Source organism: Anolis sagrei, chromosome 5, assembly GCF_037176765.1.
Source record: "Anolis sagrei isolate rAnoSag1 chromosome 5, rAnoSag1.mat, whole genome shotgun sequence".
Taxonomy (NCBI): Eukaryota; Metazoa; Chordata; class Lepidosauria; order Squamata; family Dactyloidae; genus Anolis; species Anolis sagrei.
Genome location: NC_090025.1, coordinates 131,507,277 through 131,524,727, shown reverse-complemented (window position 1 = coordinate 131,524,727; position 17,451 = coordinate 131,507,277). Strand labels below are relative to the sequence as shown.

Below are 17,451 nucleotides of genomic sequence, written 5' to 3'. Positions count from 1 at the left end.
TGTGAAACACTGGCTTTAAACTACAGGAAAGGCGATTCCACCTGAACATGAGGAAGAACTTCCTAACTGTGAGCGCTGTTCAGCAGTGGAACTCTCTGCCCGGAGTGTGGTGAAAACTCCTTCTTTCGAAGCTTTTAAACAGAGACTGGATGGCCATCTGTTGGGGGTGCTTTGAATGCAATTTTCCTTCTTCCTGACAGGGGTTTGGCTGGATGGCCCACAAGGTCTCATCTGTAATTCTATCTTGAGGGCACCAGCTTGGAGAATGTTGATATTATCTAAGTAACGAAAGCCTAAGAGTTCTGCTGAAAATATCAATGTGGTAGCATTGGTTCTGTTTGTTATCTCCACTTATAAGTCTTTGGTGAAATAACCACATTTTAACTTACCAACTGTTAAGATGATCTATGTGAGGAACAGAAACATAATGGGAATATTCGGTTATGCAGGAGACGTAGGGTGAATGGGGGGAAAATTGTGTTAATGGCTAGGATTAAAAATTGCATTAGGGACGTTCACTGCCACTTCAGATGATTTATGAATTCCTGAACCAGCCATTCTGAAAAGACTTCCAGAAATGGGGCATTGCCTCAAAAAACCTGCACAATTTATGTCATTGTTTAAAAGCTAAGAAAAACACTCAAGCCTGCACATTTTCTGTTACTGTATATGGTCAGAATGAATTTGGAGTTGTCATCCAAAAGGAAAGCTCCCTTTGGTTTATTAGCAGTTCATCTAGATGGAATAACTGGATAGCCTTGTAGGGTTTTCCCAAAAAAACGGTTCAATCTTGAGTCAAGTTTATGTAGTGTCATGCTGTGTGATCTAAAGCAGGAGGCCGGAGAGGTGAATATATACAGCTTGTAATCATAAGGCTTTAGTGTGGTTGTCTGTAGTTATTTTATCAGTTTTTAATTATTACAGTATACTTCTCGTATTTTTATCCAAGTATTGAAAAAGGCTAAAAAGTCCCTTTTATACAATCACACACACATACACACTTTCTTTATTTGGGGGGGGGGGGGGGAGCCTAGAAATTTGAAAAATCATGCACTGTAACTATCTCTTGATATGCAGTGTTAACTAAACAGTACTAGAGCTGACACTGCACTGGAGTAAACAGAAGCATTAAAACTATGAAACATTTAAAATTCAGCAATGCCTATATTTAGTACCACTTAAATTCTTCCAGTTTCGACATCTCCTTCCACCTTACTATCCATTTCCACTGACCCATCACAGCTTTTCTGCTAAGTGCTCCTAAATCTGCTTGTAGTCCTTAGCCCTTTTTGTGTGTGTTTAGAAAGCTGGAATCCCAAGGGCATCTGATAACTAACTCTCGCACTCCCTTTCGGGCTTTTCTTCTAGGCGAGACACTACATGCAGATGCTTCCGAAGGAGAAGCAGCCCGTGGCAGGCTCAGAGGGGGCTCAGTACAGGAAGAAGCAGTTGGCAAAGCAGCTGCCCGCTCATGACCAGGATCCATCCAAATGCCACGAGCTGACTCCTAATGAAGTGAAGCAGATGGAGCAGTTTGTGAAGAAGTACAAGAACGAGGCACTTGGAGTGGGAGATGTTAAGCTCCCGAGTGAAGTGGAAGGGAAGGCTGGGGAGAAGAAAGTCCCAGCGAATGGAGAGAAGGGCACCCCAGCCACTGTCGGAGCCATGGAAGGCAAGCTGCCTGGACAGAAGGCACCCCAATATGTAAGTTCTCATTCTCTGTCTCTCTTTCTGTGTGTATGCACACTGCAAATACATGGTTTAAAAAAACCACTGTATTTCTATTCTTTGTAGCTTGATATTGTGCGGCTGTTCTTTCCACTCTCACTACTTTCTTTATTGAGAATTTTGGGAGCTTGCTTTCTCATTTAAGATCTCACTGTTTTAATACAACAGGGCAAAAACCTCTGGGGTCTTACTAAACTCTTAACTCTGCTACAATGATAATGTTGAAGGGTGTGGGGGGGAAGGAAGGGTTGGGTGATTTATGGGAAAAGAAGGCATGGAACTGCCAATTCTTCCAATTGGTTATACAGTGGGCTCTTGATATCTCCTGGGGTTTGGTTCTCCTGTAGATACTACAATTCATGGATGTTCAAGTTTCATTATATATAATAGCATAGTAAAATGATGTCTCTTTTCTAAAATGGCTTAATCAAAGTTGACTTTTTGGAACTTTTTTAAAGTGAATATTTCCCACAAATATTTTATAGAATTTGTGGGTATAGAGGGCTGGCTGTATTTTGAATCACAAGCTTTGAGAATTAAAATGGATCTTTGAGGACATCTATTCCAGCACCCTTGCCCTCCGCCCCAAAGATCTTGCAGGTGTCTGTTCAGTCCTCTGCTTCAGTATCTTATGATCAAATCCTAATATTTTGCTAAAACCTCTGTTTTTGCTGTTTCTACCCATTTGTTTCTGTTTTTACCTTTGGAAACAACAAAGGGTAAACCTATTCCATTGTTCAGATGATAGCCATAGAGCTGCGATCCAAGACCTCTTACAGTAACATGACAGACTCAGTACCTGCATAGAGATCAATATTATGTCTCTCTAGAGATATTTCATGAGTGTGCTATATTTAAACAGAGGCCATTAGTTTTCAGAAGAAGTTCTGTGGTGGCAGTAGCGATGTTTTCATTTCAAGGTGAAAAACCAATGAACCCTGCAGGAAAACAAACCTCCGTAGATGATAAGGGAGGGAGCAACATGCTGAGTGGAATCTGAGAAAGATCTGGAGGCTTGTTTCTTCACTCCCACTGTGAATTTCAATGGAGAAAAGTGTCACTGCAAAAAAAAAAGATATCATGGCTTCACTTATCATTGTTGTTGTTGTTCATTCGTTCAGTCGTCTCCGACTCTTCGTGACCTCATGGACCAGTCCACGCCAGAGCTCCCTGTCGGCCGTCACCACCCCCAGCTCCTTCAAGGTCAGTCCAGTCACTTCAAGGATGCCATCCATCCATCTTGCCCTTGGTCGGCCCCTCTTCCTTTTGCCTTCCACTTTCCCCAGCATAATTGTCTTCTCTAGGCTTTGCTGTCTCCTCATGATGTGGCCAAAGTACTTCAACTTTGTGTCTAGTATCCTTCCCTCCAGTGAGCAGTCGGGTTTTATTTCCTGGAGGATGGACTGGTTGGATCTTCTCGCAGTCCAAGGCACTCTCAGAACTTTCCTCCAACACCACAGCTCAAAAGCATCGATCTTCCTTCGCTCAGCCTTCCCTAAGGTCCAGCTCTCACATCCGTAGGTTACTACAGGGAATACCATGGCTTTGACTAGGCGGATCTTTGTTGCCAGTCTGATGTCTCTACTCTTTACTATTTTATCGAGACTGGACATTGCTCTCCTCCCAAGAAGTAAGCGTCTTCTGATTTCCTGGCCACAGTCTGCATCTGCAGTAATCTTTGCACCTAGAAATACAAAGTCTGTCACGGCCTCCACATTTTCTCCCTCTATTTCCCAGTTGTCAATCATTCTTGTTGCCATAATCTTGGTTTTTTTTATGTTTAGCTGCAACCCGGCTTTTGCGCTTTCTTCTTTCACCTTGATTAGAAGGCTCCTCAGCTCCTCCTCGTTTTCGGCCATCAGAGTGGTGTCATCTGCATATCTGAGGTTGTTAATGTTTCTTCCAGCAATTTTCACCCCAGTTTTGCATTCATCCAGCCCCGCACATCGCATGATGTGTTCTGCATACAAGTTAAAAAGGTTGGGTGAGAGTATGCAGCCTTGCCGTACGCCTTTCCCAATCTTGAACCAGTCTGTTGTTCCGTGGACAGTTCTGACTGTTGCTACTTGGTCCTTGTACAGATTCCTCAGGAGAGAGACAAGGTGGCTTGGGATGCCCATCCCACCAAGAACTTGCCACAATTTATTATGATCCACACAGTCAAAGGCTTTAGAATAGTCAATGAAGCAGAAATAGATGTTTTTCTGAAACTCCCTGCCTTTCTCCATTATCCAGCGGATATTGGCAATCTGGTCTCTCGTTCCTCTGCCTTTTCTAAACCCAGCTTGAACATCTGGCAACTCTCACTCCATGTATTGCTGGAGTCTTCCTTGCAGGATCTTGAGCATTACCTTACTGGCATGAGAAATAAGGGCCACCGTACGGAAGTTGGAGCAGTCTTTTGCATTTCCCTTTTTTGGTATGGGGATATAAGTTGATTTTTTCCAGTCTGATGGCCATTCTTGTGTTTTCCATATTTGCTGGCATATGGCATGCATCACCTTGACAGCATCATCTTTTAAGATTTTAAACAGTTCAGCTGGGATCCCATCATCTCCTGCTGCCTTGTTGTTAGCAATGCTTCTTAAGGCCCATTCAACCTCACTCCTCAGGATATCTGGTTCTAATTCATTCACCGCACCGTCAAAGCTATCCTCAATATTATTATCCTTCCTATACAGATCTTCTGTATAGTCTCGCCACCTTCTCTTGATCTCTTCAGCTTCTGTTAGGTCCCTGCCATCTTTGTTTCTTAACATACCAATTTTTGCCTGAAATTTACCTCCAATGTTTCTAATTTTCTGGAAGAGGTCTCTTGTCCTTCCTATTCTGTTGTCTTCTTCCACTTCCAAGCATTGCTTATTTAAAAATAGTTCCTTATCTCTTCTGGCTAACCTCTGGAATTGCGCATTTAACTGGGCATATCTCCCCTTATCCCTGTTTTCTTTTGCTTTCCTCCTTATCATTTCCACTTATCATTAGCTGGAACTATAGAGTTAACAGGATTTGAACACCATAATATGTCCTGCCACATGGGCCCAGTTGAGATATAATGCTAAACCATGAGTGGGAATTGTGTAGCCTTCTAGATGTTATTAGGCTCCCTAGATAGCATGACCAAATGTGAGGAATGCTGGGACTTCCAGTCCTAAAATATCCAGAGAGTCATGTGATTCCTGACCCTGCCAAATGCAGTACCACAAGAAAGTATTTTGTGATCCTTCAGGCTTGCAGTGCTCCCTTCTCCAGTCTTCTTCCAAGGGAACATCTGTTTTCTGGGTTAAATTGAAATTTCTTATTATTTATCAAGCAGGTGTTCTGGTTACTTTAAACTAATGGTTCCCAACTTTTTTTTGACCAGGGACCACTCTCCAACATTAGTAACAAAGGGGTTACACATCAGTTTTTGGTCAACTTTAGATTTGGTTTGGTTATTTGGGTGCTGATTCAGAAAATTGCATTGGATAGACCATATCAGCTCTAGTTTCTGATACAGAACATATTCCATCCAGTAGTTGCCATCTGTTCACCCACAGAAAACTATATTTAATAAGCCTCTGCACTATAAGAGGGTTTTACGAGACCAGTCACTCTCGTTGCAGTGGTATAGTAACAGTGAGGCCATGGACCATATTTTAGTTCATACAGACCACTGATTGTCTGGTAAAACAAGTCAATATCAGGAAGTATAGGTACTGTTTTGATAAACCATAGTTTGGTGTTTAAACAAGGAGCAGTTTGTTTATTTGGGAAATATTGCTAAACTATGGAAACTCTAAAAGTTAGTGAGGACACCTGAAAAGAAGCAGTGTTGCATCTGGATTTTGCCTTTTGCTCACTGAGTTTCGCAGTGACATGGATCTGTGAAACTATCTTTGTCAGGCTCAGAGAACTATAGACCCAAGTCTGATCCTCTAGCTCCAATTAAAAGAGCTCAATTGAATCAGTTGGATGAGTGTTGACCTTTTATTTCACTGTTGATTCTTAATCATACACCACAGATTTTCACTCTGCTATTGCTTCTTGGCAATTTTGAAACTGGTGGAAATTCTATTTAAATACAGCATGATGCCAAGGTAGTCATGGAGAAAGAATGGCTACCACTGTGCTATATCACAGAAACCTAGAACATTTGATCTCATTTGCCATCTGTATAGTCATCTAAAGCAAAAGAACTCGAGTAGCTTCTCAGATAGGTTTTGGTACTCATGAGGCAGATAACAAATATGAAAACTAAGAGAGCTATCCACATTGTTAAAAGGATCAAGCACCTCACTTCACCTCATGTTTAAAACAAACTTTTTAACAGAAGGCATGCATCATCACCAAATGGACCATTTTGGCAGGGTTAGTGAATCGCCCATTTGCCAAAATCTTTTCAGGTATTTATTTTACAGTTCTTTAGTTTTCCATCTTTCCTTCTAAGATGATAGTCCTAAAATATCTCACTAGCTGACAGAATTTTTTAAAAGCACTAAAACAGTAGCTCTTGATTTTATTGGAAACAGGCCATAGGATGTTTTTTTCTCTCTCACCCTACAAAACAAAACTCATGGTCAATGTTTTTCTATATAAGATATGGGTCTGTGTCTCTTTTTGTTACTTTTGATATTATAGAAGTATTTTATTAATCGGAAATGATTCAGGGAGGAGATACCACATCTTTGCCCCACATCTTTGCAGCAGCCTTCATTCCCTTCCTCAAACCCCCAATTGGTGAGCCACTGAAAACAGAAGACAAAGTTCGGAGTGTATTGCTAAAGTATCTACTATTTCTAGATGCCCCTGAGTGGGGCATTTTACCAAAATTGGGCAACTTCCATATTAAACAAAAAAAAATGAGTCTGGGAGGTTGAAAAAAAGCCCTGGGAGCTAACTTGTACTGATAATAATTATTTTTCACACCCACTCCTCTAAACAGTGGGGTATCAAAGACACACAGTCATCAAACACAGAGACAATGCAACAAGATACTGTAAATGTACATATTTATTTATATATTGAGCCATTGTTTTGAGGAATTCCAAGGTGTGAGTACAATCTTGAGTTACATCAGGAGTGGGGAATATGTGGCCCTCCAGATTTCTTTTAGCACTCAGCCCAAGATCCATGGAAGCAGATGTAGTTGTACAGCATCTGGAGGTGTGAAGATGTTCTCCAGATACTGTTATACATAACATTTATAATATATGCTCATTTGTTATCCCCCCTCCCCTTCTCCCATATGGGACTCAAAACATCTGACACCATACATCAAAACAATAGCTAAAAATTATCTGAGAACCCAATATTTAAAAAGCATTAAATAGAGCCCTCTTAAATAAAACATTAACTTTAACACTTAAAATCACATGAAAGCCTATCTATGGTGGTACGCATCATAGTCTTAAGTAAGGTTCATGATAAAGTCACCCATTTATTGAATAAAGGAGCTTGAAGCTGACCTATCGGGTTGTGTGTGTGTGTTTCAGTGAAATCTTATTTTGGAAACAGAAGTGTCTTTTGAAGAATCTTGTATGATTCTGTGGTTTTCTTTTAGTCCTGTTTCAGATGCAAACTGAACATGAAGGAGGGTGATCCAGCTGTCTATGCTGAGCGTGCTGGTTATGACAAGCTCTGGCACCCCGCTTGCTTTGTCTGCTGTACCTGCAATGAGCTTCTGGTGGACATGATCTACTTCTGGAAGAATGGAAAGCTGTACTGTGGCCGACATTATTGTGACAGTGAGAAACCTCGCTGTGCTGGATGTGATGAGGTAAGTGAGATGGCCCCCATGGAAGAAGCCTTGGAAACCTTTTGCCAATAAGAGTTGACTGGATTCCTAATTCCAGGGATCCATGCTGTCGGTGATTGGTGTTGACCAATCAGATGCCTCTGACAGGTAGGTCATAATGGTCTTTGCTATTCATTTGACCCAACTTTTGATATTGAGATCAATACACTCTTTATGTTGGGAAATGTGCGAGATAGTAATAGATCTCTCAAGTAAAGTAATTAGAAGCTGAACAGCATGCCGACAGAGAGAGGCCCCCATCTACAGTGCCGTACAATCCAGTTTCATAATCCAGTTTAACTGCATTATATGGCAATGTAGACTTCTATAAAACAGTTCCATGCAGTTAAACTTCATAAAGAAAGTGTATTATATGACAGTGTCGGCACAGCCAGAGAGAATTTAACAAACAGAAGAAATTAACTTAGTTCTCTTGGTAAAAGGTATTAAAGTAGCTTTACATGTTCAAAATCTCATACATGAACGTATGGAAGAGAGTAAGGAAGAACGAGAAAATAGCTACATGTCAGAGAAATACAGGAAGAAGACAAACAGGAACATCCAAATTAGCAGTTAGTGTCTATAAGTATACAAAGATTGCTAACTCTAAAAGAAAATTGAATATGATGGATCTATTGAGCTACTTTTAGTCATTCATAGATGCTCCACAAGCACCTCAAAACCCCACGCTATCCGGAAATAATTTTTGTCACCATTTTGGTGGGGGCTGGGAAGGAAAACAGAAATATTTTGGCTTGTTTTATGAGGATGGAGCCAATAGTGCAGCAAGGGAGAAATTGGCCCCTTGGTTCTTATACACTGCTTGTAGGAACCCAAAGAAAAGGAGGAAGGTCCAGGCCCACACTTCTCCTTTTAGAGCACCAACCACCTCAACTGTCTTTTCTTTTTGAGGGATCTTCTCTCATTTTAACATAATGTCAAGGGGAAAACTGGCCAAGTAGGATACTCTATAGTTCTTCTGTTCAGGTTTTAATTCAAGAGAAAGACAGATTGGGTGACTCATAATGCTCACCTCACCTGTACATTTGAGGTAGACTTTGATACTTGGATTTTTCCTACTGCTGTATATGGTTTAGGAGGACTTCACTGGCCTCTCTGGTTCTGGAGCAGACCACAAAGTGAGTCTTGGTTTATTAAGTGTTACAGCAGAAACATAATCCTACTGCTAGATTAATGCATATCTGATATCCTTGTCTTTCTGCAGCTTATATTCAGCAATGAGTATACCCAGGCAGAAGGTCAAAGCTGGCATCTGAAACATTTCTGCTGTTTTGATTGCGACTGTATCTTGGCTGGAGAGATCTACGTCATGGTCAAGGAGAAGCCTATTTGCAAACCATGCTATGTGAAGAACCATGCTGTGGTAAGAGGATCACTCTTTCCTGTGGCTTAGCTAGAGGAGTATATTTCCCAAATGACACAGAATTTACTTCTTTTATTCAGAGTTCAAATTAAAACTGATACTAGATGGCCTGGTTTTCCATGAGAATAAAGAGCATGCCCAAAGTCCTCTACTATATTATATTAGGTAAAAATGTCTTTGGGATTTTTTTTAATGCAGGCATCAATCATTATGAAATCCTGGCAAAGTCTTCTGAGAAGTTGTAGTCTGGATTTAAGAAAAAATATGACATTTAAGTGTTCAGTAATGCAGTGAAAACAGTAAGAAGTGGACTGACGGTGGGAAAATACTTTAACTAGCTGCGGAGCCAAGTTATTCATGTGTGGATTTGAACATCCATTTAGATAAGAGTGCATTTATGTGAATTGCATTCAGGTTTGTAAGGATTCTTTTTAAAATGAAGGGAGGCAATGGAAAGTGAGAGTACTTTCAGCTGGAACAGTGTGTTGAAGCGATAAGTTTCTTCCCCAGAGTTGATCTTGCCTCTTATGACCAAGTCATTTTCCCTGGAAGTCTTGAGATATTCAGTGTGTTTCTTTTTAAAGTGTTTCATGGACTTCAGGGGATGCTTCTCCGTCCCTTGCAACTTAAGCCAAAGCAAAGCAAATGGCTAAAGCAAGTAGAATAATGTAGGACATTTCTGGAATGAAGATTCTCAGGTGGTATTTGCCCATAAATTGCACCCAGTCCCGCAAGTGTGCACAAAAATCCCTCTCCAAACCCAGCAGGAACCCCATAGCTTCATTTCCTTGCAGCAGCAACAACATTAATAATAGGGGCCGGACTTCACACAACAGGTTAAATTACTAAGCTGCAGGAGATCCTGCCTGCCAATCAAAACGTTGGCAGTTCAAGCCTGGGTCAGGGTGAGCGCCCGACCATCAACCCCAGCTTCTGCTCATCCGGCAGATCGAAAACAAATGTGGGTAGAAAAATAGGTACCACTTTAAGCGGGGAGTTAATAAAGGTGCCCATAAGGACAGTGGGAGGACGTTTACGGACGACAAAAGCTCCTTAGCATGGAAAATGGAGCGACAGCACTATCACCACTCCCCCCAGTGGCCAGATTCGAGCACAGCCTCCAGATCCTGGAAATGCAAAAAAAATGGGGAAAAGCCTTTACTTCAGTTTATGTATTGTCTGTCCTGTTATTTGCCATATATGTGTGCTGTAATCCCCCCTGAGTCCCCTCTGGGATATAGAGCAGAATATAAATAATGTATGTAGTAGTAGTAGTAGTAGTAGTAGTAGTTGTTGTTGTTATGTCTCTTCCAATACTGGTCTCCAACCCTTGCCGTTGCTCTCTAAGAGTTGTCTGGGGCTAATGGGAGTTGTAGTCCAACGTCTAGAGGGCCATGCATTCCTTGCCCCGGCTATAAAGGATGTAGAATCAAAGCGTGAGCCATTAATGCATCAAAAGTTACATAGTTAACATCAATTTGTCCACATTTAATGACTTCCTCTGAATTGTCTTTGATCTACCTACGCTATTGTTCTAAGTATTTATATATATATTTAAAAAAAGATGGATGTTTATTGATAAACTTCAACATATTTTTGCTGTGTGGTTTTCCTCCTCATAATGAGGATTTTCATGATTTGCTTGGTTAGCTTTTAAACAAATCTTCTTTTATTATTATTATTTTTTAAAAAAAGCTTTCCCATCAGCAATGGAGTGCTTTGTACTGCCTTCCCCCTTTCTTCTGCCCTTTTATCTGAAATGAACTGGCTTGAAAACACTTCCTGATATTTCTTCAGTACTTCTTTTTCTGAAGAACTTGCTGGTGCATGACACTGCAAGTTTCAGAGATGAAAACAGAAAAGCCTTTGCAGGAAGCATTTCCATGGCCCAGTTCTTTCAAACAGTGCAGGAATGGGGTGAAACGGAGGGTCTGCTACACAGCTGTATATGGGCCCCAGCCCCAGTATGATTAAATGATGCTCTATAAAAAAACACATAGGTTCCTGCATTAATAAAATCAACATTTTAAGGACATTATGTTCTTTTTTTTCAGGTATCTTCTCAATATAATTTAGGCTGTTATTGTGTACACAGGGATTGAAGCAGATGCCCCTGGCAAGAGGAGCCAGCTGCTAAACCTAAATGCTTTTATCACACTGGGTACTTTTGCATCCCATCATGCCAAATTTGTGCTTTGAAGTAAATCCCATAGAGTTCAGTTGAACTCTTTTCAAACTATAAGGACACAGAATTGTAGCCTAGTGTTCCACTAGATCAGTGGTTCCCAACCTTTTTTTTTACCATGGACCACTCTTCAGCATTAGTACCCGAAGGGTTACAAATCAGCTTTTGGTCAACTTTAGATTTCGTTTGGTTATTTGGGGTACTGATTCAGAAAATAGCATTGCAATTGCAGTCACCATCTACTTGCCCACAGAAAACCATATTTAATAAGCCTCTGCACTGTAAGAGGGTTTCGCGAGACCAGTTGCTCTCGTTGCAACGGTGAGGCCGCTGACCATATTTTAGTGCTTGCAGACCACTGGTGGTCCACGGACCACAGGTTGGGAACCACTGTGCTAGATAAATCCTATGCAGAAGGCATTATCAGCTACAGTCAACAAAAGCCTATTTTTTCATGTATTCTCACATATTATAATTCTCACATCTTATAATTTTATGATTAGTCAGAATGTGTCCAGAAGACTAGAATGGAGTAGCCAACATTGTATTTGCAAAGACAAAGATTAGATATGAATGATGGATTGAATTTAATACACGTATTTGCTTTGAGTACTTTTTCTTGCTACCCAGGTTCTTTTATATTGTCACTCTTTCTCCAGTGTAACTCTATTCTGGCTATTTCACATGTCTATTTTAGCATTGAAGGAACTACCATATTTCTTCAATTGTAAGGCACAAAAAAATTCTTATAATACACCTGTGACTCTAAGAACACACTCTATTTCTAGATAAGTTTCTGTAGGGAAAAAGCGTGTCTTAGAATTGGAGAAATGAAGTAACTGTAATATCCTGAGTCTTTAAAGTACTGAAAGAGAGAGGAATATTCCGCCAAGCCTAGTGTTTCTAATCTACCCAATACTGCCCCCAAGTGGAGGCCTCCTGGACATACGCAATATAATGGCTGCCACTGCATTACTATCTTAAAAAATGGGCAGAAATTGATAAGCTGAAGATTTTGCCTTTTTTACCTGTACTGTCACGCTGAATAGGTGCACCTCAAATATCTCCTTGTCTAGAGCAATTTCAAAGGCCAATTCAAAGTGCGAATCTGCTAGAGAGACAAGACAAACATAGATGATTCAAGTTTTGCTTAGGGAGGTGGTTATGTTTAGCCTGAATAAGGTTAAGAGTTAATATGATAGTCATGTTCAAAAATGTGTCAGAAGTGCTTTGTGTGTTCATGGCATGGCAAAGGGATGGACTGGATTACCATTGGGCTCTCTTCCAACTTTATGATTCTAGATATAGTCTAAAATGACTAACTCAGCTGGGTTCATTGCGACAATTGAGTTTACAGCTGTGTCCCTGACATTAGCACATGTTCAAACATGTAGGCTTTGCTGTCTTCTAGAAGTTGAAACTAATGCTTTCCTCCCTCTTTTTAAACTCACTAGATCTGCCAAGGTTGCCACAATGCAATTGACCCAGAAGTGCAGCGTGTGACTTACAACAACTTCAACTGGCACGCAACCACGGAGTGCTTTCTGTGTTCCTGTTGTAGCAAGTGTCTCATTGGCCAGAAGTTTATGCCAGTTGAAGGAATGGTTTTCTGTTCGGTGGAATGTAAGAAAAAAATGGTGTCCTAATGGGAAGGAAGCCAAACCCAAGCCACATTTCATCATATTTCCAAGTCCTCTGCATTTCTACTGTATTGGGGCATTTTTAAAAAAATCAAAACTACCACTAGGCAAATTCCAAAGATTTTGATGTTACTCACCTGATTGCTTGCAGTTAAAACCTTAAGCACTTCTGTATTCTTACTCCTTTTGATTACCTGTTCCAAAACTTTGATGAGATATAGGGATCCTGGTATTTGTTATACTAAATATTATGCAGTAGTCATTTTATGCATACAACATTTTATAAACAATCTTAGTAAAAAAAAAATGTTCTGTGTTGTATTCGTTATGTATTAAATCGGGGGTGAGGAGTCTATTGCTCTTCAGGTATTGGATTCTAATGCCCATCATCCCTGGTCTCTGGCCATGTTGGCAGGGACTTTTAGGATTTGTATTCCAAAAATAGTCAAAGGGCCAGAGGTTCCTCTACCTTGTCTTAAATGAAGGGGAAAATATGCTTATAGCTGACCCACTATAGAACTTACATGTTGTGTTATGTATAGATGGGACACTTTTAAGTCCTCTGCATACCAACCGAGCATATCAGGGAACTACTAAAACAGTACCTTCCTTGTGACATGCTAGTTTTGATATTTAAGTGTCAATTAACAATTGAATGTCTTTTGCTGAAGTTGCATAGTCCATTACTTGCTGCCAGGGTCCAACAGCCAAACAGGGTATAGGGTTACAGCCTGTGTTAGACGGGGTTACACTCCCCCTGAAGACGCAGGTTCGCAGCTTGGGAGTGATCCTGGACTCATCGCTGAGCCTGGAACCCCAGGTCTCAGCGGTGGCCGGGAGAGCTTTCGCACAATTAAAACTTGTGCGCCAGCTGCGCCCGTACCTTGGGAAGTCAGATCTGGCCACGGTGGTCCACGCTCTTGTCACATCCCGGCTGGATTACTGCAACGCACTCTACGTGGGGTTGCCTTTAAAGACTGCTCGGAAACTACAACTAGTCCAGCGAGAAGCAGCCAGGTTGCTCACCGGAGCGACGTACAAGGAGCACACCACCCCCCTGTTGCGTCAGCTCCACTGGCTGCCAATCCAATTCCGAGCAGAATTTAAAGTGCTGGTTTTGACCTATAAAACCCTATACGGTTCCGGCCCAGTGTATTTGTCCGAACGGATCTCCCTCTACATCCCACCTCGAAGTTTAAGATCTTCTGGGGAGGCCCTGCTCTCGACCCCGCCAGTCTCTCAAGCGAGGCTGGCGGGGACGAGGAGCAGGGCCTTCTCAGTGGCGGCCCCCCGCCTGTGGAACTCACTCCCCGGGGAGATTAGATTGGCGACCTCCCTCCTAGCATTCAGGAAAAAACTAAAGACCTGGATGTGGGACCAAGCTTTTGGTCACTCTGACAATTAACTCAAGGACCTGGGAATAGACTAAGACAAACGGAGTAGAACGGACTTATGGACTCTGATATATGGACTCTGACATGAGATTGTTTTTAGGTTTTAGGATTTTACTATGTATTGATGTTTTAATTTAAGTGTTGAATTGTTATTTTTTGGATTACTTGTTATGTGATCGGGCATCTAATTGTGCCCTCCCCTGTAAGCCGCCCTGAGTCCCCCCCGGGGTGAGAAGGGCGGGGTATAAGTGAATGAAATAAATAATAATAAATAAATATATTATTTAGACTATTTCTTGAAAAGCTTCCCAACACTCAGCCATCTAGGGGAATGTTTTAAAACACAAGTTCAATCTTTAATATTTGCAAAGTGGGGAGACCGTGCCTTTGCCCATAGATTGAATACGTTTGTTTAAAACAGTGGTTCTCAACCTGTAGGTCCCCAGGTGTTTTGGTCTACAACTCCCAGAAATCCCAGCCAATTTACCAGCTGTTAAGATTTCTGGAAGTTGAAGGCCAGAACATCTGGGAACCCACAGGTTGAAAACCACTGGTTTAAAAGATTGTGAGATACAATTGGATGCTTGTTAAATTGAAGATAAAAGGAAACAGATGTCTTCGCTTTTTTGGTCACACTGTTTGTGCTGTTGGATTTTATCATCCAGTGTGGTTGCTCCACAATACCAGGTAATAAGAAAGGTTTAAATCTGCCAAGGCCCTGACATAGGAATAGACTTTGTAGTAGTGCACGACTACAACCATCTTTTCCCCTTAGGTTGGTAGACATATTTGCATTTCTTTTAAATCAACCAATTTCTGCACAATTTCTGAAATAGTAGTAGTCAGATTGTGCCACTCTTCCTGAATAAAGGAAGATGGGTTACACAATTCATGGTGAGCAATTGGTTTTCTGAAGTTGTGTATTGTGCAATGTACACAAAGTTTGTGTGAGCTGTGAAGTCCCTGATCAAGTGTGTTCTATCTCATATGATACATACTACATAAAGAAAACGTGAGTTCTCGCTTACCCTGCCAGTTCCATTGTATCCCATCCCCATTGTTGCTTTTACACATTGAAAAACGAATGTCCTCAGCACAGAACCTGCTATCCTTGATTAAATTCCCAATATAATTTAGAACCTCATGAAATCATGGAAGTTTCCAAGTCTCATGGGAAACCTGGTCCGATATAGCTGGCTCCTGATGGCAGTGCCTTGCCTGAGAACACATGTCCAGTTCTTAACATGATCAAGGCCAAATTAACACATGAAACGTATTGGTGGAGCATCTGTCGATGAACCCACTCTTGATTTTAGTCAAGTATTTAAGGGAGCTAACTGCTGGACTATGTACAGGCTCAGGATGAGGACCCAGCATAGCTCTTTGCCTTGAAAGAGTGGCTTTGTTGACTTTGAAGCCATCAGCCACTACAGTTGAAACCTTGAATTGTGTCATATTCAAGAGACACCCATAGCATTACTTGAATTCATATTATTTTAACCATTATATAAAATGTGAAATTTAATACTTTCTTTATATTTTGAGGTCCCTCCTAATCAGAGGCCCTGAAGTTTAGGTTATATATGCATCTTGTGGTGAGCATATTGGAGGATTGTGCAGGCTTATAAATGTCTTGCCTTCTCTTTCTACTCATGTGAGATGAAATGACTGAACTATGGCTTAAGCTGTTAGTGAAAATATCAAGCTCCTAGCACAGTGGTTCTCAACCTGTGGGTCCCCTGGTGTTTTGGCCTATAACTCCCAGAAATCCCAGCCAGTTTGCCAACTGTTAGGATTTCTGTGAGTTGAAGGCCAAAACATCAGGGGAACAACAGGTTGAGAACCACTGACTAGTTAGTATGTGTCTTCTGCCATCAGAAACCACAGCAACCTTTTCTGGAGGCTGTATAATAGGCCCTTGCTATCTGCTGGGGTTTGGTTCAGGGACCCTCCATGAATACCAAAATCCATGGATGCTTAACTCCCACTATGTATATATGTGTGTGTGTCACTATGTAACTTTTTTTTGTTCCTGGGTTATTTCCTAATACATTTTATTATAAAAAATATGGGGAAAGTTTATTAAATTGTTCTTGTGGGACATCCTGCAGCACATTTTGCTATAGTTTTTCAATGAATATCTCATCTACTCAACCCAATTCAACATTGTTTGTGGCAGCCACAAAAACAAAGTTTCTGGAGTATAACAATGACTTTCAAAGCAAGTACTGCACAAATAAACAGGAAATAGCACTTTCAAACCAGGAACTTTTTTTTCAAATTTTGTTACATAGTGTAATGAGGTAGTTAAATAGTGTCCCTTCAATGAAATGGCAACATCAAGGTCTGTGTTGGGGGTTGGGGGGGGGTAGTAATTTCAAGCTTTGGGTATTTAAATCATAAATGCAGAATCCCTAGTTATGAAGAACCAACATGACGTCAGTTTCAGTACAATTCTAGTTTTCTTCTAAAGGAACCTCCAAACTCTCATGTTAAAATATCCAAGAATGTGTGAGGAAGGTCTGCAATTTGTTGGTAAAGCAATGCTATGTTAGGTTAACAATTCAATCTTGACATCTGCAAGATTGGAGGTTTGTCATGTGAGATCAGTTGTCAGTCAATATAAAGACAATCTGAGCTAGATGGTCCGGGTAGTAACGTGCTGATGTTTGCTTATACTGAATGTTAGAAGGTACTTTCAGTGAACTGGGTGGTGGGAGAAAGGAAGATGGTTGCCTTTGTAAACTATGCAGTCTCTTTCAGACCAGCTTTTCCAAGAAAAATAAAACATGTCTGTATATCTATACCTAATACTCTCAAATAAAAATACACTTTTCTTAAACAATTTCCTACCTTTAAATAGCATTGTATTTTCATTGTAACGTTTTGTCAGTGCAATCACTATGTTATTCCAGCAGGGGGAGGTAGATTCAAACATTTGTAAAAACTGTTCCAATAATGTAGGTTTCACAGCTTTAGCTATTGGCACTCCAGCTTCAGGGGGCCCTTCCATACAGCTACATAACTCAGAATATCAAGACAGAAAATCCCACAATATCTGCTTTGAACTGGATTATCTGAGTTCACAGTGCCATATATTCCAGTACAAAGCAGATAATGAACATAGGAATGGAACAATGGATGACGGATCTGGATCATGTTTTTAGTGATGAGACGCTAGCAAATGGCTATTGGTGTTAATTGTATATTGTTGTTAATTGTATACTTTTCTATAATATGATATGATGTTAACTGTTTTTTATACTGTGTTATGATAACATTGAATTTTTGCTGTTCTTGTTGTTAACCGCTGTGAGTCGCCTAAGGGCTGAGAACAGCGGTATACA

General features: G+C 40.8%; 1 protein-coding gene across 2 annotated transcripts in view; it reads left to right on the top strand.

Annotated features, from left to right (window-relative positions):
* TES (testin LIM domain protein) overlaps positions 1-16,949 on the top strand; it is a 41,530-nt gene extending 24,581 nt beyond the window's left edge. For both annotated transcript variants that reach the window (XM_060777682.2, XM_060777681.2), the window contains exons 4-7: positions 1,369-1,704; positions 7,268-7,483; positions 8,727-8,885; positions 12,525-16,949. In XM_060777682.2, coding sequence (XP_060633665.2) covers positions 1,369-1,704; positions 7,268-7,483; positions 8,727-8,885; positions 12,525-12,716 — 903 coding nt within the window. In that variant the 3' untranslated portion in view covers positions 12,717-16,949. The remainder of the gene's footprint in view (positions 1-1,368; positions 1,705-7,267; positions 7,484-8,726; positions 8,886-12,524) is intronic.
* The last annotated feature ends 502 nt before the right edge of the window (positions 16,950-17,451 follow it).